We start from the raw sequence: 25,778 nt of genomic DNA, 5'->3' as shown, positions 1-25,778 counted from the left end.
CACTGCGAAACACTGAGACATGGCTGAGAGTCAGAAATGTAGGCCTAAAGCTTATTTTGTTATAGGAGCAATAGTGTGTACGCTAATTGCTGTTTATTCAAATATTGATCAGTTGAATGAAAAGCAGATAACACTCTTCTTTCCGAATGTTGAGTTGAAAGCAGGATGAACTCACTGAAGTGAAGGATCTGGGGCTGGATATCACTGATAAACTGTTCATCTGTAATTCAGTGTGACACATTGTAATGTCTCAGTGTGTTATTGTTGATTTATAAAAAAAGGAAAGAAAGAAAAATCAGATTTTTAACATTCTCCTCACCAGTATACTTCAGTGTAATCTCTCTCTGCGCTGCTCAGGTGCCTTTGTGCCGTCTGATGACATGCTGCTCAGGTTTTACACCTACCACCAACAAGCCACAGTCGGAGCCTGTTACACCTCCGAGCCCTGCGGCTGGGACGCGCTGAGTAAAGCCAAGTGGTGAGTGGAACTGCGTGAACATTCACGAGGAAGGGTTCTGTTTCAGAAAAGTCATAGTCAGTTTTATTATCATCATTCATATTGCACAAATGAAGTCGTGAGGACTGAAAATGCTGTTCCACAGACAAGAGTAGAACACACACACACACACACACACACACACACACAGTATAGTGGAAACATAAACACACAAACTAAATCATAAATCTAGTTTAAGTAAAAGGATAACAAGGATAAGACAAACATTACAATTTGTGAATAAAATCCATAAATACGTATGTGCATAAAAATAAAATAGTAAAATAGGGAAATAATAAAAAGTCAACAAATAATATCAGACAGAAAAAGAAAATAATTAAATAATAATATGAACTAGAAAAATATATGCTATCATTTAAAAAATGTGTAAAAAAAAAAGGATAAAAGTGCAATAATTCAAATAATATTAAAAATAGATAATAAGCATATATTATATTTTTAAAAATATAAATAAATAAAAAAATATATAAATTATGTGGCCTGTTACATATTACTAATAATAAATAATTAAACTAATAAAAATATATCTAATAAAAATTACATAAAAATGTATAATAAAAATTAATAAAAAATATTTTTAAAAATAGAGTAAAAGTACAAAAATTATATTGATAAAGTGAAAAGTATGATTATTTATTATTATTTCAGAAAATATCGATTACTTAATGTTTAACAAAATATAAAAATGAATCTGTAACATCTGGAGTCTGGATTTAAAAATATTTTAATTTATTTACACTTTTTTTTAAGTTTTATATTAACACAATAATACAGTAGGTGTGTGTGCGTGTGTGTGTGTGTGTGTGCGCGTGTGTGTACAGGGAGGCCTGGAAAGGGTTAGGTGACATGTCTAAGGAAGAAGCTATGAAGGCGTACGTTGAGGAGATTCTGCTGGTGAGTTGCTGCATTTCAGTCGTGTACGTTTTCAGAATCGACTCTTTCGGGATAATTCTGTTCCCTGGTTAGATTTTGGAGATGATTCCCGTGACGGAGGAGGTGTCCGACCTGCTGGACCTGCTCGAATCGTTTTACGAAGTGGTGGAGGATGAGGATGAAGATGAAGATGACGAAACGACCAACAGACCTGCAGTGTCGATGTTATCAGGTATCATTTAAAATATACGGAGTGATTGTGTAGGAGTTAAAAACACAAAAAGAAATAAAATGAAGTCAAAATAAAATATTGTCAAATAATGCAAAAATGCAACAAATGATAGCAGTGACAGAAAAAGAAAATAATATATATATATATATACATATATATATATATATATATATATATATATATATATATATATTTATATAATATCAGTGTGTAAAAATTTTTATAAAAATTCAATAATTAAATAATGAAAATAATTGAAAAAGTATAAAAATATGTTTCTACAGTTATTTTTTCTCTGCAGGCAAAATCCAACAACAGCTTCAGTGATCTATTACTGTAATTATGTAATTAATAGAATTGATCTGTTTTTTTATTTTGTGCCAAAAATATAATAAAAGTAAACAAAACAAATATCTTTCAGACGTGCATTTAGATAGGTAAATGATCATTCAATATATCCTTTATAAATATGTCTTAATTTGCATAATCACAAAAATGAGACTTTTAACAAATTGATTTTACTCAGATTATGTTTTCTTGTTTACTGTGATTCACACCCAGTGGTCAAATTTGTATATAACAGTTCTTCTAATATTATAAAAAAATAACACTAAATAAAAATATCACATGTAAGGTTTGTGTTTTGTGAAACAGGAAGCAGTGATGAGTGGAGAGGAAGTTCTGTAGAAGACGTAGGTGATGACGTGGAGGAGGAAGATGATGCTGAAGGTAAACTTTTTACATTTATTCATTCAGCTGCCACTTTTATTCAGATGACTCCCACAGGAGATCTATCCGTCTCACTGAAGGAGGCGTGGCCTCTTTACCAGTCTCAGTGAAGGAGGCGTGGCCTCTTTACCAGTCTCAGTGAAGGAGGCGTGGCCTCTTTACCAGTCTCAGTGAAGGAGGCGTGGTCTCTGTGTCAGTCTCAGTGAATGAGGTGTGGTCTCTCTGTCAGTCTCACTGAAGGAGGCGTGGTTTCTGTGTCAGTCTCAGTGAAGGAGGCGTGGTCTTGTTGTCAGTCTCAGTGAAGGAGGCGTAGTCTCTGTGTCAGTCTCAGTGAAGGAGGCGTGGTCTCGTTGTCAGTCTCAGTGAAGGAGGCGTGGTTTCTGTGTCAGTCTCAGTGATGGCTGCTTTAAATGTACATCAGATCATTAATTAATACCAGTAAGATGTATTCGTTTGTTTTCTTTCTTGTGTTTTTCTGTCTATATTCTCCTCTATAATTCTCCTGCTATAATTATGGATTATATAATGTGTTTATTGCACAGATGTGACACGGCTAATGGTGGATAACAGAGCTGAGAGAGGAGGATCTCCGGTGTGTAACAGCAGCATCTCCTCTCTCATCAGAAGCACACACAGCTCCTTAAACACGGACGAGGAAGAGGAGGAGCTGGAGTACACCCGAGAGACGAGCCAAGAGATGAGACGAGAGACGAGACGAGAGATGAGACGAGACTCTCCAGATCGCTTTCTTCAACTCCTCACTGAGGGTATTGGAGATAAACACGAGACAAAATGCATTAATAACCCTATCACAGGAAAGTGGGCGGTGCCGAGTGATGATGTCACTGATTATGTCAGATTGCCTTACAGATGGCAGTGATGTCATTGAGCCGGAACATCTGAGTGAGGTGTACGGTGACTCGGTGAGAGCTGAAGAGGTACAAACACACCATCATTCAGTTCATCATCACTTGATGAATAAAGTTTAAAGATTTAGGAGCTGGTTTTGACTTATTCTGACTTGCTGAAAACCCGTATTCTATATACATGCACAAACAGGGAAACGTCTCGCAGATAAAAACAGAACAGTGTCTTCCAGTTCTCTCATTTGGGAAATGTGCAAAAGTTTGCACACCCTTGACACAAAAACAAAGAAAACTTTCTTTTAATCAAGCCATTTTAATGCATTCGGTTTCACAGATGTTCCATCATTATCACGAATAACACAAAAGGACAAACAATCTATGTCAGCATGTTTACATAATTATATCAGTAATTCAAAAGTTTGCACACCCCTTCTTTCCCTCCCTTTCTAAATGTGAAATAAATATTCTCTAATATTCTATAATAAATTCAATAATAAATTGCCTTGAAAATAGCCTCCATATTGTCTGGTTGCAGAAAAACACACCCATGTTACATTTTTAAAATTCTGAAGTTCTATTTTTGGTAAATAAAATGAAAAATAGTGGCACATTTTTGCTTTCCTTCCACTCAAAACCCATGAGGGATACAAACTTTTGCACTCAGCAGTATGCTGTGGTGTCTAGAGAGAAAGAGCGGAGGTTGTCCATGTAAATGATCAACTTGTGCTCTTCAGGGTCCTAGTGCTGGACAGTTTAGAAAAGAATGATTCATTTTAATAATACTGCTATTTAAATAACCAACAACACAAATCAGTGTCTTTGTCATTTTATGGGATTATCTAGAAAATGTAGTTGATTCTGTAATCAGGTATTATCTACTAAAGTATACTTTGATGATCAACACAGGAACTGTAACGTTCTGCTGTGGCTTTAAAGGTTAATTCCAGCAGTTCTGCCACATAGTTCTCAGCGATTTCAGTCCCTGATGTTTTGTTCTGATCTCTGATCAGACATATCTGAGCCTGGGTTGTTTTATCTTCAAAACGGACTCCGAGGCCCCAGCGAGGATTGAACTCGCGACCCCTGGTTTACAAGACCAGTGCTCTAACCACTGAGCTATGGAGCCTTGCATGAATGTTTCTGAGCTGAGGAACGTGAAGAACATGTTTATTCAAAGCCGTGTTCAGTTACACCCTCAGTGCTTACATACATACAGGCTGAAGAGAACGACATTGTTTGCATTCCAGGGTGTTCACCTCCTGTTATTTATAATAACCTGGAGTTCATCCAACAAGCACTTTCCTGATTGGTTCAGGTCCAAAGTAGAAGGAAGTAGTGATGTCATAATGACTCGCTTTAGTGATCTGATTCTTTCGTACTTGTGAATCAAACTATATGATTCATCTGATGTACCTTTTTTATATTATTACTTTTTTTTATAGAACTTCCATTTATGTAATAATAGCAACACACCTCATGTACAGCTCATAATTCATTTTATTGCTAATAATTTCATGAAAATTAGCGCTCCATAATTTCAGTATGACAACAACAAAACATAGATAAACATACACAATCTAATCTGCTTATTTCACTGTTGTTATACATTTTAGTTTTTATGCTTTGCCTCTTTACAGAACAGACAGTCTCTGTTTGTCTATTCTCTCCATTAGTTATGTTTATTAATATTAATCCAGTTTTAAATGGCTGTGAGAAAGGGATGCTGAATTAGTAATCAGAACAGGATGTATACAAAAGCCTTGATTTGTTTTAAAGTGTTTACATGAATTAAAAACATGATAGACCTGATAACATGCAAAAAAAAAAAAAAAAAAAAAAAGTCCAATCTGATTTGCTAACAGCATCTATAGAGGTCTTTCACATGACCAAAATGATGAATGTATGTATATTAATGCATTAACAAATATGCAATGCTGCCAGTTTGTATGCAAATTGGTCGGTGGGGTCAGTGTAAATAATTCATTTATGCCCTGCAGCCTGAATAATGAGTAAATTTATTTAAATGTTATGCCTTATTTTCTCAATACATTCAGAATGTTTCTCAAAATGATGGCTTAATATTTCCGCAAATATAAAATTGGTGTTGAAATAGCCAGGATAGAATGTTAATTTTATGCAGTTACTGATGAAAACATGACAAAAAGAGATAATTGGTGTATTAAAAGCTTCATGAAAAAAACAAAACAAAAAAAAAAAACAAATATGTTTCTGCTCCTTGTACTGTTACATATTAACAAGAAATTAAACATACGCAGTTGTGCAGGAAGAGAAATAAATCAGCACCCAAAGCAATGAATTATTATTATTATTATTATTTTTTTTATTCAGTGATTTTTGGCATGTATGATATCGCATTATGTGCGACATTACCAATCAGCAATGAGCATTGTTCTTAGCCCCACCTCCTCGAGGGCCTGTAGTTAACGTTTAAGCAGACATTAAACAGCACACAGCTGGAATGTTTGGTACTGGACTGAAAAAGCAGTCCACAGTCCAGGCTTTGGTACTTTATGTAGTGGGAAACAGACACTCATCAGCTCCTATAATGTTTTTTTTAATACTACAGCAGTGGTATAAACCCGAGTGTGTGCTCCTCTCCCCAGGGTTCAGGAGGCCTCAGAGCAGCTGCAGCTCGAGCCAAAAAGCCGGAGGGGCGAGGGGGAAAGAGAGAGGATGAGGGTGTGAGTCAGGATGGAAAACCACAGGGAGCAGCACTTCCCCCCCTCTGCACAGCGGCACATGGACCAGTCCAATCTGTCATCCTGTCAGCAGGGAGAGGAAGAGGCGAGGGATTTACTTTAATTTCTGGTATTTAACCTACTACGCTGTGTAACTGAACAAACCAGAAGGGTTAATATGTTGTGCACTTGAACTTGCACCCTAAATAGTGCTCTAGGCTGCTAGACTAAATTAAATGTGAATAGAGAATCACTACATTAATGCAGATTACCCAGTATGACATAACTGACGTTATGTTCACTGTTGGTAGTGTACTGAATTAGTGCTTCTACCATAAACACCATAAAAATCTCCATCATGTTTACCTGCCATAAATACTGGAGTAGAATTTCTACCATAAACAGAGCAGCAAATCTGAGACTACCGTAATATCTCAAGTAACCACAATTAGAAAAGAAAAAAAAAAAAATACAAATATGAACAACAACAAATGTGAAAACTACCATAACTGCTGGACTATGACTCATACTGTAAGCACACTACTAAATGTTTAAATTGCCATAAATGCTGGAGTAGTATGTCCATCCATCCATCCATCCATCTTCTGTACCGCTTATCCTACACAGGGTCACGGGAGGCCTGGAGCCTATCCCAGGGGACTCGGGGCGCAAGGTGGGGGACACCCTGGACGGGGTGCCAACTCATCACTGGGCACAATTGCACACACACACTCACCCATTCATACACTAGAGACAATTTGGACTTTGGACTGGGGGAGGAAACCCCCCCAAGCATGAGGAGAACATGCAAACTCGGTGCACACAGGGCGGTGGTGGGAATTGAGCTCCCAACCCTGGAGGTGCAGGGCAACATGCTAGCTACTAAACCACAGAGCCCCCCCGCTGGAGCAGTCTACTTTAAAAATACTAACAAATGGACAAACTGCTGTAACTGCTCAATTAGCACAGCTACCATAAAAATACTAAGAAATGTCCAAACTACCATAATTGTTCAAAATAGCATGCCTACCGTAAACACACTAACAAATGTGCAAACTATTGTAAGTGCTCATGTAGCACGCCTACCACAAACACGCTTAACAGGCAAACTACCGTAATTGATCAAATAGCATGCCTACCGTAAATACACTAACAAACGGGCAACCTAAAGCAATTTTTTAAATAGCATGCCTACAATAGGCACACTAACAGATGTGCAAACTGTCGTAACTTCTGTACCACATGTACCATAAACACAGTAAGAAAGTGGCAAACTACTGTGACTTTACCGCAAACAAATAGACAAACTACCGTTGAAATAGCATGCCTACTGTAAACTCACTAACAAATGTACAGATGTACAAATGTTGAGAGTTGTGTATTTCCTTTTTTGTAGAAGTTTTCTGCATATAACAATAATAATTTCTGTTAACATCCTTTTCTCCTTCAGGGTGTGAGTTAGCAGGAGAATCTGTCGCTCCGTTCAGTAATGACGTGTCATTGTTGAATGATGGTACAGTCGGCGAGTGTGTGGTGACGGATCCGGTGAACACACAGATTGCTGTGGTGTTGTCACGGCTACAGGACGACATGCGGAACGTGTTAGCGAGGCTGAACACGCTGGAGGCTCAGGCCGTGTCTCAGGTGAGGAAGATATTATTTTGATAATCTGGATCTTTTATATATCACAGCGCTGTTGAGTTCTGGATTCTGATTGGTTATAAATATATAATGCAGAATAATAAATAAAAATGATGTTTCAGTGTATCCAGCAAAAATGAGTTTTCCTCTGGAGGATGTGGCAGTTATGATCATTTGAGTTCAGACTGCAGAGTCATTAATGAGGATACAGCAATCTCTGCTGGTGAGAAGGAGAAATCTTGATAAACTATGTGATGTTCTTCTCAGGTTGAAAGGTTCGCTCTCTGCTGTGAGCCTCATACGGCTCTGGCTAACAAGGTAGGTCTAAGCAAGTGAAGGAAAATTAGTGCATGTCTTTTAAACTGATTTTTTTTTTTTTTTAACAGCAATGACTTCTTTACATCTTCAGTTTATTTAACCTGTCTTATTTAATAGCGACAACCCACGTGTCCATCGGTCATCTCCCAAATCTCAGTGGCATTTCTACTCGTCTGGCCTTTTGTAGCACACTTCTTAGTGCAGCTATACCTTAAGAAGAAAAGGTTTGTGCAACACATTATATATTTATAGAATTTAAAGATGTGAATTTAGGGCTTAACAGCGATTTGCTCTCATTGGCTAGTGAGATTTGGATCGACAGCTCCCTGACTTGGAAGTAGAGACGCTCCTGAGAGCTCATCTCCAAAAAACAGTCTTATGAGACTACTCAAAGCTCAAATATTAATTATGAAGTAATATACTAACTAAGTAATTTCCACTACAAAGTACAAACACTATAACTATACAGAGAACCACATCCAGAACGATCTCCAAAATTCGTGCCACTGAAGTCTCTACTTCCAGGCCAGGGATCTGTCAGTCCAAATCTCAATAGCCAATGAGAGTAAATCGCTGTTAAGCCCCGCCCACACGAGAGGTTTGTGCCAAAGTTGTGAACGTAAACTTGCAGACCGTAAACGAAAACTTTAAACATAAACCATTAATAGCGAAAAGGAAGCTTAGAAAACTGTTAACAAAGAACGCTGTTTATTTGAAGGCCATGTTAAATTTTTGCCACTGAGTTCACTGTTTTCAGGTTCTGAGTGTTTTTCTTCTTTCTCATTGTATATTTTTGTTTGTTTCTTGAAAGGTTACGTTCAACACTTTTGGCACAAATTGAATTCTGTACATCTCAGCTCACCCAGGCTGCTTTCTCACTTTCAGGAAGATGAAGCTTTAAAGCCATCCATGAGGCAGATGATCAGAACTCTGCTGAAATATTAAAGAAAAAAAAAAAAACATCTATAAACAGCACTACAGTCCTGATTCTAATGCGCTCTTGATGACGTCTTCTCAGCATGGCCCCTTCATTAGGGCCCCGTCACCATCACTATACTGGAAGTCTGAGGGTTCAAGTCAGATATGAGGTCTAGGTTTAGGAAAACCAAGCAGAAAAAAAAAATCTCATGAAAAAAACCCTCAAACAATATAAAAGTGTTGCTAGTATATCTAATGTAAAATTGGTGATAATTCAAATGATGTAATTTTGGTGGTAAATGATGTAAAAATGGTGGTAACTTGAATGATGTTCCATTAAGACACAATTTCCCTTTTTAAAAGCAAAGGACAAATTATAAATAAATGTAACAGAAATAATGAAAAAACTTATGTAATATGTAAAATATTTAACGTTTCCTTTGCTACGCTACAAATGTTTTATGTAGCAGCTACTTTCTTTTGCTAGCTAGGTAGCAAGCTAGCTAAATGTCACACTAGCTCATTAGCAGATACCTAACATGAAGCCTGTAGAAAACTGTTAAAAGTAGCCTACCTCAAGTTTTATATATGCATTCTATATTTATTATTAGAGTCTACAGTATAATTTATTTATATTTATACATTAGCAGCACTTTGTGTATACTGAATAAACAATTTTGTGACCTTCTTTTTCATATTCATTTTGTCATTCTTGTTTGCTAATTCTTCCTGAAGAAAAAAAAAAATATTTTGCTGCTGTTCAAAATCACCTTCCATGAGTTTAAATACTAATCTCAAATACTAATCTTTAACTAATATATTTTTAACAAATAAAAAGAAGCCTATTAGAAAATGAAACGGAACCTTTAGTTTAATGCGGAACCTTGGAATCAGGCTCGCGTTTCCTTCCAGTGTGTTTTAGATCGAGCACCATAACACATACGCGTGTGTTTGGCGTGTTGCTGTTTAAACTGTTCGCGTTTTTAAAAGTTTTTCTTTCTACTTGGAAAGTGTTGGGAGGAAAAATATCGTGATGGACGAAGAAAATCGAGCAGCGGCTTCGAACTGGATCACTCAGCATCCCGTGGTGAGGTTTAGATTTCACGCCAGAATGTCTGCTTTATTGTCACTAATCCTGAGCCGAATATCAAATGACACCGTGTGCACTGGACAGGACAGGGGGTGCACTAACTTTTGCAGCCAGGGACCTATTTAAGTGAAAAAAAAGAAAGAAGCTGGAGTGCCCTCATATCCGGGGTTTACGGTAACTTCATATACAATATGAAGTTCATGTTGTTGTTTTTAAGAAATATGAATTTAAACTTGATAAGATAATTTGATAATGTGAGAAAAGTTCCTACTTTTGGAAGATAATAATGAGCTAAATTCCAATAAATATAAAAACTAAATGTTATTTATTTTTCAAAAAATTTCCCAAATTATATGATCATTTAATATGAAGTCAGTAAAAAAAAAAAAAAACTTAATTCGTTAATAAAATGTGCACATTTAATATGAAGTCACTTTGTCATTTATAAGAAATAATGCTTGAGGAAAAAGCTCGGATTTTATTAGGCTGATAATAAGCTTATTTGCAGAAATTAGAAAATATATATATATATATATATATATATATATATATATATATATATATATATATATATATATATATATATATATATATATAATTTTTTTTTTCTCCTATTAAACAGCATTGTAACTGTTTTTTATATATATATATATATATATATATATATATATATATATATATATATATATAAAATATAAATATAGGCAGCAGAGAGCACTAAACATTACACACTGCTCTATGGTAGCTATAATGATGATGATGTCACACATTGTGTACGTTTTTATTTGACAAATGATTTGTTCATGTCTTGTTTAGTACCAGAACCTGATGAATCTGGGTGTAGACGACAGCGCGCAGGTTTACGGAGCGTTCCTGGTTTACCTCGACCTGACAGAAGGTGAGAGACTGTGGGTGCTGTACGTCGGCCCAGTTTGGCGAATTTCCTTTTTGCGCACACATCGTTAACATGGTGCGTTCCAGTACTGTATTAAACAAACACTCTCATCGACTGCCTCTTTTCTACAGACCGTTCTGAAAGTGCAGTGACCGCAAACATGGGATGAAATTGTCAGGAATATCAGCATTTACCTCAGATATGTTGGAAAATTCCTAAGAAAAGGCTCAGTGTAAATAAAATTACGCTGTACTTACATTAGCATTAACCAACTTGTGGATGATAGTGAAGCTAACTACCACACAAACGTCAAGTCTTTTATACAGACAGTTCTAAAGCTATAGTGATGATGAAAATGAGACGAATGTGTCACGAACATTGACATTTTCCTCAGGCGCATTGGAAAATTACTTAGAAAAGGCTTCTTTTGATTAAAATTGCACCTAATTACATTAGCATTAACCATTAAGCAAATGTCAGGCATATTGAGAAACATCAGCACTGTGGTACAACTCAAGAAGTCAATAGGACACTGTTGCTAGGCAACTGGGAAGCCCAAAGACTCCTTATTGTTAATTTTTAACAGTTTAGCTAGCTACCACATAGCACATCATCTTTACAGACCGTGTAAAGGCTCAGTGATGAAGAAAATAACATGAAAATGTCGGGAATGTGAACATTTTCCACAGATGTGTTGGAAAATTTGTCAAAAAAAGACTCTGTACAACCAAAATGCCACTGTAATTACACTTAGCATTAACTGCTCAAGCAAACTTCCACCATGTTGAGAAACATTAATGTTTGGTTACAATTCATGATCTCAGCCAGAGCTGTGAGAAACGTTCTGACTGTTCATACAGAATGTTCTCTTAAACATGGAACATGGGCTACAGTTGCTAACTAGCTTGTGTGCTAATTAGCTGTCCTGTTTGCTAGGCTGCAGAATACAGTAATAATAGTTAGGTCAGCTGTCATATTGCATAATATCTACTCAAAACCCGATTTCCAAGGTTTTAAAGTTTTAGGGAGTCAAGTAGAGATGACAGTTTAATGTTAAAAACAACAACACAACTCAGGAGACTCAGCAAACCGCGATACACTCTGTTTGTATGATATGTTTCGTTGCCGTTCATGACACAGACGGTTCTGATGTCTTTCCTGTGTTGCAGTGCGGCGTTGGACAGGCGTAGTCCCAGTGCCGTACCCTGAACTGAAGGCTGTTCTGCTGGAAGGCCGTGAAAAAGATGGCGAGGTGGTTCAGGTGGTTTATCCACTTCCTGCTCACAGAAGCGTCAGTCACAGAGAGTGAGTGAACAGAGAGAACGCTCGTGACTCCACTCAGCGGGAGTTAAAACAGGTTTTGAGACCCGGGGTGCATCGTAAACTTAAAATAACGTATAGTTTACGTTGTGCTAGCTAACGGGGTAATTAGCAACACAGCACTACAGCTACACTAAGGCTGCTAAGCGCATAGCCCAGCTACAGTTGTACACTATGGATGTTCTAGATATTCTAGAAATGTTTGCTATAAAATTTTAAAAGATTCTTCAAAGACAAAAATTATGTGTTTAGCACTTAAAATTTTAAATTCTATAAATTTTCTATAAAGATTTTACACATTATGCATGAAAATAATTGATAAATTTAGCAGTTAATGATGAATTTAAAACTTGCTATAAATTTGACATTGCAGAGGAAAAAAATTCTATACATTCTATACATTACAATATATTTACTAAGATCTATATTTATATAAACATGAGGTATATATTTTTGAAATATATTTGAACAGCAAATTTTATAGATGTTTACTAGATTTTACTAAAACGAAATTTGCTATTTTTAACGGCAGATTTTTAGTTCAGAAGTTCTATTTTTTTTTTAAAAAATCTATAAAATGATTATTCTAGAAACTTTCTCTTTACAAGTTTTTAGATGTGGAGAAAAAAGGGTATAAATTTGCAGAGGTCAAGATCATGTAATTAAAAAAAAAAGCATAAATGTTGTATTTGATGTGTAGAGATTGCTTAATTGAACCGGGAATTTGCACACGGTACGCTGTCAATGTTCTGAATATTCTAGTAAATGTTGGTTATTACATTATACATGAACTATACTTGCAGTGCATTGTGGGTAATGGGAATTAATGTTCATGTTTGACCCTTGGTCGTGATGTCACTCTTTACATAGCTTCATCAGTTTTCAGATTTAACCCTTACACACTGTTCATATTCTATACAATGGATATAAAAAGTCTACACACCCCTGTTAAAATGGTCAAAACCATACTGTGGTGTCATGGGTGAAAGAACACTTAGAAGAAAAGACGTCTCCCCACTGCAAACAGAGCAGTTGGCAGTTCAGGCTTGTTCCGCCTCACAGTGCCCACCATTGTGATTTTTCTTCTTCATGAGCGCCTGACCAAGCTCATGAGATGTGAAGAAGTTGTGACAGGTCACGTTGTGCCGTCTTAGCCCTTCTCTCATCTCTAACATGACGTACATGCCTTGTTTTCTCGCTGGGGCTCCCCGGGGCTGGCTTCTCAGTATATACTTGCATATTCTAAGTATAACTTGAAGATGCATCACAGGCTGCCCATAATTTTATTCCATATTTTCCTGGCTTGCTAGGCATGTACTGGCTGAAAGGGCAGAAACTTGCAAAAACAGAAAAAGGGGAAAAATAATTTGATATCCCAACTAATAGCATGTGTATACGGAAGCGGTGATTAACATTTATTACCTCTGAATGGAACCAGTCTTTCATCCACTGTGACCTCAGGATCAGGGTTGTTCATGAGAGGCAGTCGTTCCATCCACTTGTCCCAGACATCCCTGATTGCTGCCAATTTGTCAGTGAAATGCTGTGTTCTTGTCTCACGGTTGTCAAATCTGAGCACCGCCGATGTGGAACGGAACATTTCCAGGGACATGGTGGCACGAAAAATTGGTCTTCCGTCTCAGCATTCCAAAGACTTGAAGCAGCCTCACCTCAGAACCTATACACACCAGCCAGTATTAGAAGCCCCATGTAGGTGTGTAGGTCAGTCACATCCATGGTCTTCCATTTTTGACCATATCATTTAATCCCCTCCATGTTTCATTTCAGTTACAATTTTTTCAATGGTTGGAGGGTGGAAGAGCTGGGGAAAGTTGCTAAAATGTCGGATGTAGCCAGACTTGTGGGTCCTGGAGTCATTCAAATGACATTTCTGCTGCCATCCTGCCTGTAACCTGATATGGAAAGGAGGACCAACTGATTGTGTTATTCTTGGACATAAATGTCTCCCTTGCTGCCTGCTAATCTCCCTCAGGGTCATATTCATCTGAGGGGCTGTAATCAGTTTTCCTCCGTGTTTTCTTCCTGCTCTTACACTTCCTCCTCCAAATCACTGTCTGGTGGCTCATCTTGGATGACCATATCAGTGACCTCTTGGACAGGAAGTCTTGCTGCCATAACCTCAGCCACTAACATGGCAGCTCAGGTACCTTTACAGTCTTATGACCCTCCAATCCTGATCTCTGTTGGTTAGCTGAGAATTTATGGGTTTTAATTTGTTTATTTTGAGGTTATTTTGTAACATATATTTTGTAACACATATTTGTAACAGACACAGACATAGCATGTACAGTTTCACAGTTTCGAGATTCCCTAAAAACCACCATTTTCCTTGATTTGAGCCACACTGGTGGATCTAAAATCCATTTCAATAGATACAGGTTAAGTTTGACCCAGAACAGCCTCAGTGTACAAAAATTTTAGCACTGTGTTGCATATTTTGAGTCACTTTAGAAAAATTCACCAAATTTCAGGCTAAAAAACGGCATTTAGGGTGATTTTACTGCTGTCAAATTGGACCTGAAGAGTACGTAAGGGTTAAGAACCTTGTAGTGCTTTAGATAACACGGCTGTGGAATCTTTTAGCAGCTGTTAATTTTTTTATTTATAAAAAAAATAGTTTAGTTATAATATAGTTATATTTACAATATAAAATTTATAAGACTTTTGATATCCGTCGCTTTACATTTCTGATATTAATTGTACATCGTCTTATAACAATCCCGCCTCTCTCGTCTCCCTGTGTTTCTCTCAGTTTGAGGTGCATTGTGGGTCGTGGAACTCCCATGCTCCTTTGCGCCGTGGCGTCGGACTCCACGCTGGTGTATCAGCGGCTGAGCGACGGCCTGGTGACCCCTGACCCCCCTGTGGACATCAAAGACCTGGGACGCCGACAACACCGCAAACGCAGACTCCAAACGTGAAAAAAAAAAAAAACGCTGGTCTCGAGTTTGTTAAAGGTGAGTTTGTGTATATTTGCTGTTTAAGGTCTGGGTTACGATTTCTAGAAAAAAAAAAGCAACAAATGTATTTGTCTAAATTTATTTAATTTATTTTTATCTAAAGTTGGAATAAAATATAAGTTTGCTCTGTGAGGTCTAAAGAGAAAAATATTAAAATATTTCATATTTATATTTTGTAGTTTTGTAATTTTGTAGTCTGGAATTTAGATTTTTTGTTATTTTTTATTTTTTTTTTAAAGATTTTTTTTTATTCCTGAGGTCTAGCTGTTAAATACCACAGATTTATTTCAGGTTCTGCATTAGGAAAAATGCTATAAATTTGTCATTTGCAGTCTAAACATTACACAATTGTACTGTGAAATTGTAACAAATAGTGACAATTTTTTATTTTTAGGATTGGATTTAATAGTGTTTTTACAGACTTGGTGGGGTTTTTAAAAATATATATTTTTATTTATTTATTTATTTTTAAAAATACATTTAATTTGCTATTTGTAGCCAAAATTTTGGAAATTTCTTGGCCAGTTTTTAGCCAATAAAAAAAAAAAAAAATCAGAGAATGTAGACTTTATAAAGAAAATGCTAAATTGTCTGTTTGCAGCCTGGATATTACACTCTTATATTATACAAGAAATTTGTAATTAATATCATTTTTAGGTTTGGAGATAGTAGATTTTAAACTGATTTGATTTTTTCCCCCATATTTATAAAAGTATTACAAAACTATTTCTGGAAAAGTTGCAAGATTTTGGTAAGGATATGATCTGTAGATTTTTTTTTTTAAGCTATATATTTAAAATTCAACTAATTAAGACTTATGAAGTATGAACTCTGTATTTCATCACCCTCAAAGAAAATTATATAGAAATAAAACGTAATGTAAAAAAGAAAAGAGGGAAAAAATGCGCCAGCAACATCGTTACTCATGATTTCTTCATTGTGGAATAATTTTTGGCACAAAGTTTGGGCACTTCGTACATATGGTATGAGTTATTTAAGGATAAAAAACAAAAAGGAAATGCAGACATATTTGTGCAGTTGTTATGTTTTTCTTGCTCGAGTCTGATTGATGTTTCTGTTTCCTAACACACAGGGCTGAAATTAGCGCTGGGGTCTCACACGGGTAAGTAACGAAACGTTCAGCGTGTAAATCAAAACGTGTGATGTAGCTTTAGTTTCTCTGAAATTTAGGACTTCTGTAATCAATCAGCTGTACACGGGGTGTGTGTGTGTTGGTTCTGTGTAATCAGTCAGGCTCGAGCGAGCTTCCTGTAAAACTGAGAGAAACACGAGTGTTTACCGTCTTTAGTGTTTACTGTCTTTAGTAGAAATACTTTTAAAGCTCTGTAAGATGTATTTCATCCAGAAGGAGACACAGTGAGGAAGCTAGCCATGTTCTCACTCGTTCTCGCACTCAGAGGCATGTGCCGATATTAAAGTTACACCACGCGATAACTGCCTAACGGTTTCATATTACCATTAAGACCACTACTATACTTTTATCAATCATCACTAGAACTACGCAGCTGCCTTTAACTCTGACCGATGTGATGTAATGTTAGCGTAAGATTCTGTCATTTCTTGACTTTTGGTTTGTGTGTGTCAATTATTTTATCTTTAAAATATGTGAAACCTTTAATAAACTCATGTCTAGCTGATATTAGAGAATATGGCCAAACAAAGCTAGCTTAGCTAACATTAGAGAGTATGGACAAACAAAGCTAGCTTAGCTAACATTAAAAAATATACACAAAGCTATATTACATTTAATAATAATATCCCACAGCAAAGGTATTTAGCCCATTTTAAAGGATATCACTAAAGAAAATGCGAAAACATGACTCAAAAAATCTAGTAAGCTAGCTAGCATTAGAACATATGACTAAACAAAACTAGCTAGTTTGTGAATAGCTCGTTTTGTCATTTTATGGTGTCCACGTCTGACTTTATCATCCATGGCCAGAAAAAAAACTTGGACATTTGGTTTCTGTATATTAATTATTTTGTTCTTTAGCTATGTGAAACACTAACTAAGCTTTTGTCTAGCTAATGTTTGATAATAGTCAAATAAAGCTAGCCACCCAAAGGTGGTTTGAGAACATGTCTTAAAAAACAAAAATCTAGCAAAAGCTAGTACTAGAGAATATTCCCAAACAAACAACTAGCTTACATTTAATAATCCCACAACAAAGCTGTTTAGCTAATCCTACAGGATGTTGCCAAAGTCGGGTAGCTAACGAGAGAAAATTCTAGCCAATGTTAGCAAATACCCTCAAACAAAGGCAGGGAAGCTACCCAGTTTAAATTAAAGTAGCAAAAGTTAGCATTCCACAATAATGCTAGCTAGCTAACATTTAGGAAAATACTATAACAACATTAGCTAGCTTAGTAACGTTAGGAAATATTATGCTTGTTTGTGCAGATTGTGTGTAAAGCTAGCTACAATTCACTGAGAGAAAAGACGGGTTTATTCATTTATTATAAAAAGTTTTATTATTATTTGTTGGGGGGTTTTGGGACAGGGTTGGAACTGAGCGCTTTTCTGCTATGATGCACAGAAAACCGTATCATCCTTTGTTTTATTTTATGCCATTTTTATACTGTTGTAGACGTGATTATGATTTATCAGCACATGCCTGCTGATCGTGGCGAGCTACAAACACGAAACTGCCGTCAAGCAACTCGAGTCTGTTAGGCTGCTTTCACACTTAGTGTTTATTCCAGTATATGTATTACACATTTTTCTTTTTTAACCTCCCGACCAATCAGGTCGCAAGTTAGGGGGATAGCGAGAAAAACAAAACATGGCGGTGGAGATTTACGACATGTTGAATGGAAAATTTTCAAATGTTGCAATGCAACGTGATAATCTAGAGCGCAAGCTAGGCTAGTTAGCCGATACTAGCTGGGACTGGGAAGTGTGTTGCTATGGTTACAATTTTGTTCCCCCCACATTGGCACAAAAGGTGCTCCAGTTAGTGAATTTTACAGGGGGAAAAAACAGCTGGTGTGAAAGCAGCCTTCAACCATGTTGTGTTTAAAATATTGCAATGTCGAAAGTGTGCGATTGCTGTACGATGTTTGAAACGCAATGAACAATGAAACATCCTCCTCTGACACTCACAGTCCTGAGTGAGGTTACACTCTAAAAATGTCTGAAGAGTTTTAAAAAAAAAAAATAGAAAAACAAAAAACATAACACTTACAGACTTAATGGTGAGAAAAATACTTTTCCAACACACACATACGTATATATATATATAAAATGCCTGGAATGTGTGGGATGGAATTAAATTTGTCCTTTGTTTTGTTTCTTTCGACATGATGATCTGCAACTTCACGGGACGTCTCGTCTCCAAGGAAGAAGAACAAAAAGAAGAAGCAAAATGTCCAACAAATGTTTCATTCTGCACGTGCAAGAGATGTAAAGCCACCGAGAGGACGTGACACATCCTTTTTTTAAACAAAAAAAAAAGTCCAGGACAGTGTTATGTTCATGGCTCTTTCTCAAAAATGTTGAGAAACACAAGAGAAAGGCTTAGTGTAAGGCAAGGGCACTGTATCAACGAAGATGCCAGACGTCTGTCCCACGTCCCCTTTTCTCCTCCCCTCCAGACGTCTTTCCGCGGTCGGAGCGGAGCGCTGATCGCTGAATGTAAACAGGAGGGCTCGATGGTGGTGGGGGTAAACTCGCTCAGCGCTCAGAGGAGGGGAAAAGGAGACGAGGGAAGGAGTGATCATCTCGAGGAGGAGTAGAGGTAAAACAGTGTCAGGTTATGTCACGTCCTCCTCCTCCGAACAGTAGTCACGTCCCTGAAGGAGAGGGGAAAAAAAAAAAAAAACACCAAACTTATTACGTTTACTTCTTTACCTTTGTACTGGAGCTATAACGTTAATGTAGCTAACGTAATAAAAAAAAAAAAGAAAATCTAGCACTGAAGCCTGTTTTATACTTGCTGTTAACTGAGCGTTAACTGCAAGATGGCCGCCGAGTGTCCTGTTGTCATTTGGTGCGTCACTTGTGCACTTCCTCCGAAATGAACGTGGCATGTCCATGTGGCGCAATACCAACGTAAACAGTGGAGGCAGCACAGCACAATTTAACACTGCGTCCGGTACTGAGTAAACAAACTAGCATCATGTTTTGATTACCACTCTTCTGGATTTTCGAGATTAGTAAATATTTTTGAATGTATGGTGAGGGTTTTTGATTTGAGACAACGATCATGACAACAATCACAATGATAGCAGAACGTTTTAGAGAGCGATAGAGCTTGTGTGTGTTTAATGTTGAAATCGGTAAACATTAAAGTTCGACTTGGCGACCTGACGGACAGCGTTATGGCTCTGATGTGCTAGCTAGCGGACACATTTGATCCTCCAGATGTATACGAGATACGTAAGCGAGTATGTGAACAGTGACACTCGCTAAGCAGCTGCATTCACTCACATACACGTGGTGAAACTTAAGTGAATTTGCACCACAAGATCACGCAACCAAGCGACGTGACCGGTCACCGTTGCTAGTCTAATCTGTTGACGAAGCTAGCATGAAACCAAGCAAGTAACATGTAAACCAAACAACCAATTTCCCCTTGGATTAGTGCGTTACTTCATGTGTTTAACTAGTTAGCTTTAGAAGGGATATATACCTACTACTGTTTCTCATCTGAACTTTAAACAATTTTGGACAGTCCATGCCCACTAGTGACTTCTTGTGAATGTAGGGTTCGTCTTTGAACTTTATCTTCATCCAAAACACTTCTTCTATGCGACTCTGCCTTCCGGATTTAGGCCACACCCCCTACCCGAGTTTTATGCTGGTGTTGAGGAAGGAAGAGATGGTTCTACGACTGTTTATGTTTTTGTTTCGCACCGCGGGAACCTTTTCATAGTACCTGAACTAATTGTAGAACTACCCACTTTTTGGTGTTTTCACGCCTCCGGAACTGGGTGCGATTTTAGTACCGGACTGCCTTTTTCAAGAACCAAATTAGCTCCTACTCCGGAGCAGGGTCTAACCAGCACAACTTCAACTATCCGTGACGTAAGTAGACGTTGATTGGCCAAACGCGTACGAAAAACGCCCTCACCCGCCATGATTTAAAACGCCGCGTAAACATACTGTTCTTTCAATCACTTTATGTATACGTCGACATTCCATGTCCATTATTGTGAAACCTGCGACACAAAACAAAAACACGGCTCCGATCACAGCGTCCTCCATCCTCCGGTTGTTTCCGTTGTTGTTCTTTGTTTCCGTTGTTGAACGCAGCGCACAAATGACGTCGCTGTCGACCAGCTTACGTCACTTCCTAGTGCCCACTGTCGCTGCGAATGCAACCCTTTAAACGGTACTGGGAAATAATTCGTGCAAAAACGCCCAGTACTTTAGTACAGTAACTTTAGTTCTGGAACTAAAGTGGTGCGAAAGGCCCTATAGTGTTAGAAACCACATCAGCAACACTTTTGAGATGCCACTGCTAAACTGGTGTTTGTTAGCTTCTGTTACTTGTTAGCTACATTAATTTGTCATAGCTCTACTAAGGACAGAAAACATGTCTCGACTGCGTACGAGGAAGGTGGTGAGCTTATGAGACGTCTCACCTTTTCGATCTTCTCGTCCAACATCCTGAAGAACTCCTGCTGGCTCTCTGATGAGTGGATGCTAATCAAAGAGAAATCGGATAATCAGTAAGAAAATAAACGAGTGTTATAAATGAGCCACAGCAACAAACAGCATGACGTTTTATTACACTCAGTGCAGATACTCACCTTATTTTATTAGTGTTGCCGCTGGCCTCTTTATGTTTGCCCTTGTGCAAAAATGTGCTCTTCTCCTGAAAACAACAACAATAATACACTTCACTAAAAAAAAAAAAAAAAAATCTTCAAAGCATGAAATGAAAATGAAAAACACTGCATTTACACTGTCAGTCACATGATCCGACACAGCGGCCAGAACTTGGGAAGAAAGGCATTTAGTGGTGTGAAGTGGGCGGGACTTTAACGATATGCAGATGTGGCATCTACCAACAGGTCTGACATTAGCTCTATTCAAAATGGATTAGTTTATCAGCACAACAATTTTCTAGCAGGTTGTGTTTCCTACAAACCCGGATGTTTGCGTCACGTGGTCACATGATCACGCTCCATTCACAACATGGTCGCAACACCAAACCAAAGTTCCAGCAGCAATTTGTAAAACACAATTCATAATCACAAAATATAAAAAAATCATCCATTTTTCATTTCACGACTCGGGAAGTATGTAAGATCTGGAAGAAGGGCACTGATATGCGTGATACGAGACTACATTCAACAAGCAGCAGCAGCCAAACTTCTTTTTTTCCCCCAACATGAGCAGACATCTGCGTAGAAAATCACTGCTGTTTATCTGGACTAAAATGATCAGACGAGCGCTGGAAAAATTTTTTGGAGAAAAACATTTGGTAACTCAGCCTGTAATTTCCTCAGAGGAGGACGAAGTAAAACACCAACGTGGCTGAGCTGGATGCAAATCAAATCACAGAGTAGCTCCTGTGAAATCTGCATTTACTCCAGGACCTCATGTACATTTAACCCCGTCTGAATAGGGCTTTACTCGACATTCTCCTTCCTGGAGACTCGCTGCAGTGCTACGTGTTTAAAGTGTTTAAAATTGACCTGAAACACAACAGCACCAGTGGTTTTGTTGTTAACAGATGGCAGCGATCATTGTGTCCGACTCATTCCCACTTGTTATTTAATAAAGAAATACGTATAATTGTTGATACCATTAAGTTTTCTCTGAGGAGACGTTTCTTTATCATTTATGGAAGGAGTCTCCAGTGTCAGTGCTATATAACAGTTAAGGGATGAAGCTGTAATTACTGACATCTTTGTCTTATTAACTTCAAGAGAGGGGAAAAAAGAGAAGCTGGTGAGGGAGCGATTGTTTATAGCTGCTATAACGTAAGTGAAAACAAGAACTAACTTGTGTCACAAACATTAAACTTAACCATAAATGGATGAACGTGACGTTCTTTACTATATCTAAATTGCAATAAAAGTATAAGAGGAATAAAACACTTATGGACACACGGACATTATATGAAAATCAATGTTAGGTAATGGTGGTAACAGTAACGCCGTCACTCACTATGTTACTTTACTGTGGTTTCTTACTTTTTTAAATGTGTGTGTGTGTGTGTGTTACCAGGTGCTCCTGGTTGCGCGTGTTCATCCGCTCCTCCTCTCCGTGCATGTACTTCACCTTCTCCACTCCTTTCATTTTGTACTCGTCTAAACAGAAACAGCGAGAGATTTAATTAAACACTCGAGTGCTTTTTAACATCGCTTTCATCTTCCATTAGTTTTCTTTCAGGGAAAAAAAAAAAAAAGAAGAAAAATTCTGGCTTCAAACTCGGGAGTTTAGTCCACTCTTCCTGTTTCACTTAACAGAAATACAACACGTTTAATTAGTGTATAGACACACACACACACACACACGTTTATTTAATGTTTCTGTATAAACCTCATGATGAATTTCTAACATCAACACCAGTCCACGATGAATCATGATGAATTTCTAACATCAACACCAGTCCACGATCTGCACAACAAAGAGGTCTTTTTATTTAGTGTCTAAATGAACTTCAGTGTAAAGTGGGTGGAGCTAATTGTAGGTAAGGCTTGTGCAAGCTCCACCCACTATTGATCACCTGAAGGTTATTTTTCTTTGTACCCATGTTTTATATGCTCTTAACTCTCAAACAGCACTTTGGCCAACTTTTATTCTTTTATAAATATAGCATACATACTTACTTCAACTATGACTGTTTTCTTGACTTTACCGTTTATTTATTTAGTTATTTATTTCATTTAAACACTGTGTTTACACACATAGTAATAAAAAAATAATAATAAAATAGAAAATTGCTATCAAACGTGGTGGTAAAAAAAAAAAATCTCACACATCACATTTTCAATTTGTTCCACTTTTTATATTTAAATGCAAACTGTCATTAATACTAATAAAATAAAGATTGCAAATTACTTTTCTGATTTCACCTTAGTAACGGATCTTTTATTTTAATTAACATGACTCATGAGTAAAGTGTGGGCGCTTGCGAGTGCTCAGTGCTCGCTGAACTGAAGTGCTCTCACCCTCACGTGCGACAGTTTCTTCGCACTTGTGAATACCTTTGTGCGTGCGCAGTTTACAGCACATTGGGCTCATTATTAATGACCACACGCTCGCTGATACTGCTCTGTATGCTCAGGTTCCCATGGAATAGTTTCTTAAGTGCGATTTGATACGCTAACACACCTCACAGTAGCTAGCGAGCTAGCTAAATACAGAGCAAAGTGAAGACATTAACGAGAGTCTATTATTGACGCTTCCTGATGGAGACGCTCCGACGTTGCATATAGACGCAAATGTGTTCTCTATCATTCTGAGGAAACGACATGTTTAAGCAATCAAGAGCTCCATGCTTGTGAAACATCTCTTCCTGTGTCTTAACTGCCACCTCGTGCAAATTCTTCCCAACCAATATTCTCCAACGTTTTTATTTCCCGCTCAACCAAGCTACAGTTGGAAAAGGGACACTCGACTTAAAAAAAAAAACAACAAAACACTCTGACGAACGATGTTTACTGCTAACGAGCTGCTACTGTAGAGCAAGACACGCCTCCAGGGGTGGGACATACACGTTCTAGACGGTCTATAAGGCATTTAATTGGATGATCAAAAATTCCTGTGTTTCTAGAACAATCATCTGTGCTAGGTAATAAATGTGGGATTAATGTACAATATCGCATCACACATCATGTTGCACAAATATTCACGGGGTGGAATACTAGATTCTTTCAACGATCTACATGACCATACCAAAACTTTACTGTCACTGGGGCTGTTACCATGGTTACTTGGTTAACTATCACCAAGCACATGTGATTGGCTGTTTGCACTGTCAATCAGACAACCTAGTGCTGGTTTGCGACCAGTCGTATCGGACCCTCTGAGCTGGTCAGTGAGGAGTCTTCTTCTGAGTGAACGATTGTGTGTGTGTGTGTGTGTGTGTGTGTGTGAGCGAGAGAAAAGTGATCCTGACCTGAAGAGAAGGCGTCTCCATTGCTGTGGGCTTTGTCCCGATCCTCCTCATCTCCTGGAACGGACGACAACTGCTTGGCCGAAGCGCAGCCCATCACTCACTCACACCCCCCTCTCTCTCCAACATGGTACAGTCCTCCACACCTGACGAGAGAGAGAGAGAGAGAAAGAGAGATGAGGATAACTGAGAACAGGAACTAATTTGTTCTGCCATCGATCTCCAACATTAAATGTAACTATAAACAAAGGTACGACTGTGTAAAAAAAAAAAGTGTAATCGTTAGTGAATCTTTGCTGTGGCGTAAGAGGAATAAAACACTCGGGCACGTGCTGTTATAGGAAAATAATCAACTTCAGGTTGGTAATGATAACTCTGCTTCATCACACCACACTGTCACTCATCTGTGGACTTTCAGTTAGGTGCAAAGGTTTGCACACCCTCAGAACAAAATGATTTTAATTTAGAGTCACAAGATATTCAGTGTTTGGGTTTTGCCAAAAAAAAAAAAAAAAAGATCAAATAATATTAAGATTATTATCAAATTATTGCAAAATGATATCCACTTGCTTCTTACAGCTGAAGGTTTTGACAGTAGATGACAGTAGATTACTTGCTGTGTGGCTCTGCGTGTGTGTGTGTGTGTGTGTGTGTGTGTGTTTGTCCCAAACCGCTGTCTATTAATCATACAGTACACTAGGTAGTGCGTAAAACGTCATGACGTCACACGGTGTTCACTTCAGTCCAAAGGGTGCAGGGAGAGATTTGGAGTGAAGCCCAAACTGAAGAGGGAAGAAGATCAAGTAGCACCAATCTCTCTCTCTCTCTCTCTCTCTCTCTCTCTCACACACACACACATTTCTCATCTGAGCCACATGTAAGACATTTCCACACACCAGCGGCGGCTGTAAGGAGGCTTCGAGGTTCAATGTACAAATATAAATATTTCCATGAAGTCTCAATTATTCCTGTTATAATCTAAAGCTAAAATAAAACGAGTCACGCGCCGCTGTTGATGTTGTTGTGTTTGCATTAGCTAATGGTAATTAACGGCCTAGCGTGTAACATGAACTACACACAACACACACAACACACACAACCCTGAGCTTAAATGAGTGAAAAGCAAGTGAGAATCCTCATCCACATCCATCCTGTGGAGAAAGAGAGCACAGTAAAGGCGGAACATCACACACACACAGGAGCATTTCAGCATGTTGTGTAAGAGAGGCGGCGGGAGGCAACAGCACCGAGCAAAAACACAACAATGAAAACAAACACTCAACGCTTCTCTTCTTTTACACCCACATTACAGCAAACACGCCATTACACTCGCCTCGGCTTCCCCCAGGCAGAGTCTTACCTCCGTGCAAAACTCAGTGTTTCGGTGGAAATAGTTGCGTTTTGCACAAAAAAAGAAAAAAAAAAAAACCTGTCCTCCGTGTCCTGTGCTGCATGTGAATCCAGCCGCAGCAGCAGACATCCCAAATCGAAACACTCGCAGGGTGCGTCCCAAACCTCCCTCTGACCCCCTGCGTAGGCGCCCTACAGAGAGTGTGACGTAAGAGGACACTAAAGTGCTACTTAGTGCACTACATGTTCATTTG

General features: G+C 38.0%; 3 protein-coding genes, 1 long non-coding RNA gene and 1 other non-coding gene across 12 annotated transcripts in view; 2 read left to right on the top strand and 3 right to left on the bottom strand.

The window, feature by feature from the left end:
* Positions 1–9,467, top strand: part of acbd5b (acyl-CoA binding domain containing 5b) — a 10,836-nt gene extending 1,369 nt beyond the window's left edge. For 4 of the 5 annotated variants that reach the window (XM_053233279.1, XM_053233278.1, XM_053233280.1 and 1 more), the window contains 11 exons: positions 358–478; positions 1,339–1,411; positions 1,484–1,622; positions 2,277–2,351; positions 2,894–3,118; positions 3,210–3,289; positions 5,842–6,046; positions 7,367–7,560; positions 7,825–7,875; positions 7,993–8,099; positions 8,761–9,467. In XM_053233279.1, coding sequence (XP_053089254.1) covers positions 358–478; positions 1,339–1,411; positions 1,484–1,622; positions 2,277–2,351; positions 2,894–3,118; positions 3,210–3,289; positions 5,842–6,046; positions 7,367–7,560; positions 7,825–7,875; positions 7,993–8,099; positions 8,761–8,776 — 1,286 coding nt within the window. In that variant the 3' untranslated portion in view covers positions 8,777–9,467. The remainder of the gene's footprint in view (positions 1–357; positions 479–1,338; positions 1,412–1,483; positions 1,623–2,276; positions 2,352–2,893; positions 3,119–3,209; positions 3,290–5,841; positions 6,047–7,366; positions 7,561–7,824; positions 7,876–7,992; positions 8,100–8,760) is intronic. The other variant, XM_053233277.1, reaches the window with a different exon arrangement.
* Positions 4,271–4,343, bottom strand: trnat-ugu (transfer RNA threonine (anticodon UGU)). Its single transcript has one exon. It is a non-coding gene; the product is annotated as a tRNA-Thr (tRNA).
* LOC113540179 (uncharacterized) lies at positions 5,882–9,777 on the bottom strand. 2 transcript variants are annotated; one of them, XR_003404004.2, is made up of 3 exons: positions 9,658–9,777; positions 8,738–8,808; positions 5,882–6,000 (listed from the first exon to the last, which is right to left on the bottom strand). It is a non-coding gene; the product is annotated as an uncharacterized LOC113540179 (long non-coding RNA). The 2 variants fall into 2 exon arrangements; XR_003404003.2 differs by having other exon boundaries at positions 8,738–8,805; positions 9,658–9,766.
* On the top strand, positions 9,740–21,861 carry tsen15 (TSEN15 tRNA splicing endonuclease subunit). Of its 2 annotated transcripts, XR_008301599.1 has the most exons (6): positions 9,740–9,880; positions 10,700–10,781; positions 11,948–12,083; positions 14,872–15,076; positions 16,173–16,202; positions 18,440–21,861. XR_008301599.1 is itself a non-coding variant. In XM_034303666.2 (5 exons), exons 1-4 carry the CDS (start codon positions 9,827–9,829, stop codon positions 15,038–15,040), a joined length of 441 nt encoding a protein of 146 aa, XP_034159557.2. In that variant the 5' UTR covers positions 9,740–9,826; the 3' UTR covers positions 15,041–15,076; positions 16,173–21,861. The 2 variants fall into 2 exon arrangements, 1 of the variants encoding a protein (XP_034159557.2); XM_034303666.2 differs by having other exon boundaries at positions 16,173–21,861.
* zgc:55943 (uncharacterized protein LOC406337 homolog) lies at positions 15,996–25,723 on the bottom strand. 2 transcript variants are annotated; one of them, XM_026936474.3, is made up of 6 exons: positions 25,535–25,723; positions 24,178–24,320; positions 22,278–22,363; positions 20,855–20,919; positions 20,687–20,747; positions 15,996–18,892 (listed from the first exon to the last, which is right to left on the bottom strand). In XM_026936474.3, the coding sequence occupies exons 2-6, from the start codon at positions 24,269–24,271 to the stop codon at positions 18,854–18,856; spliced, it is 345 nt and encodes a 114-aa protein (XP_026792275.1). In that variant the 5' UTR covers positions 24,272–24,320; positions 25,535–25,723; the 3' UTR covers positions 15,996–18,853. The 2 variants fall into 2 exon arrangements, with proteins under 2 accessions (XP_026792275.1, XP_026792276.1); XM_026936475.3 differs by lacking the exon at positions 25,535–25,723 and adding an exon at positions 24,752–25,459.
* Positions 25,724–25,778: the final 55 nt, after the last annotated feature.

The sequence above is a fragment of the Pangasianodon hypophthalmus genome, chromosome 4 (assembly GCF_027358585.1).
Source record: "Pangasianodon hypophthalmus isolate fPanHyp1 chromosome 4, fPanHyp1.pri, whole genome shotgun sequence".
Lineage (NCBI taxonomy): Eukaryota > Metazoa > Chordata > Actinopteri > Siluriformes > Pangasiidae > Pangasianodon > Pangasianodon hypophthalmus.
The sequence above is the reverse complement of the archived record's forward strand: the minus strand, read 5'-3'. Positions and strand labels throughout refer to the sequence as shown.

What these genes read in the sequence shown, in the direction of transcription:
- tsen15 (XM_034303666.2), top strand. Translation starts at nt 9,827, where the DNA reads ATGGACGAAGAAAATCGAGCAGCGGCTTCGAACTGGATCACTCAGCAT. An exon ending in TTACCTCGACCTGACAGAAG is followed by an intron (nt 10,782 to 11,947) that starts GTGAGAGACTGT and finishes CCTGTGTTGCAG; the next exon opens with TGCGGCGTTGGACAGGCGTA. An exon ending in AGAAGCGTCAGTCACAGAGA is followed by an intron (nt 12,084 to 14,871) that starts GTGAGTGAACAG and finishes TGTTTCTCTCAG; the next exon opens with TTTGAGGTGCATTGTGGGTC.
- zgc:55943 (XM_026936474.3), bottom strand. Translation starts at nt 24,271, where the DNA reads ATGGGCTGCGCTTCGGCCAAGCAGTTGTCGTCCGTTCCAGGAGATGAG. An exon ending in TGGAGACGCCTTCTCTTCAG is followed by an intron (nt 22,364 to 24,177) that starts GTCAGGATCACT and finishes GTTTCTGTTTAG; the next exon opens with ACGAGTACAAAATGAAAGGA. An exon ending in CGCGCAACCAGGAGCACCTG is followed by an intron (nt 20,920 to 22,277) that starts GTAACACACACA and finishes TGTTGTTTTCAG; the next exon opens with GAGAAGAGCACATTTTTGCA.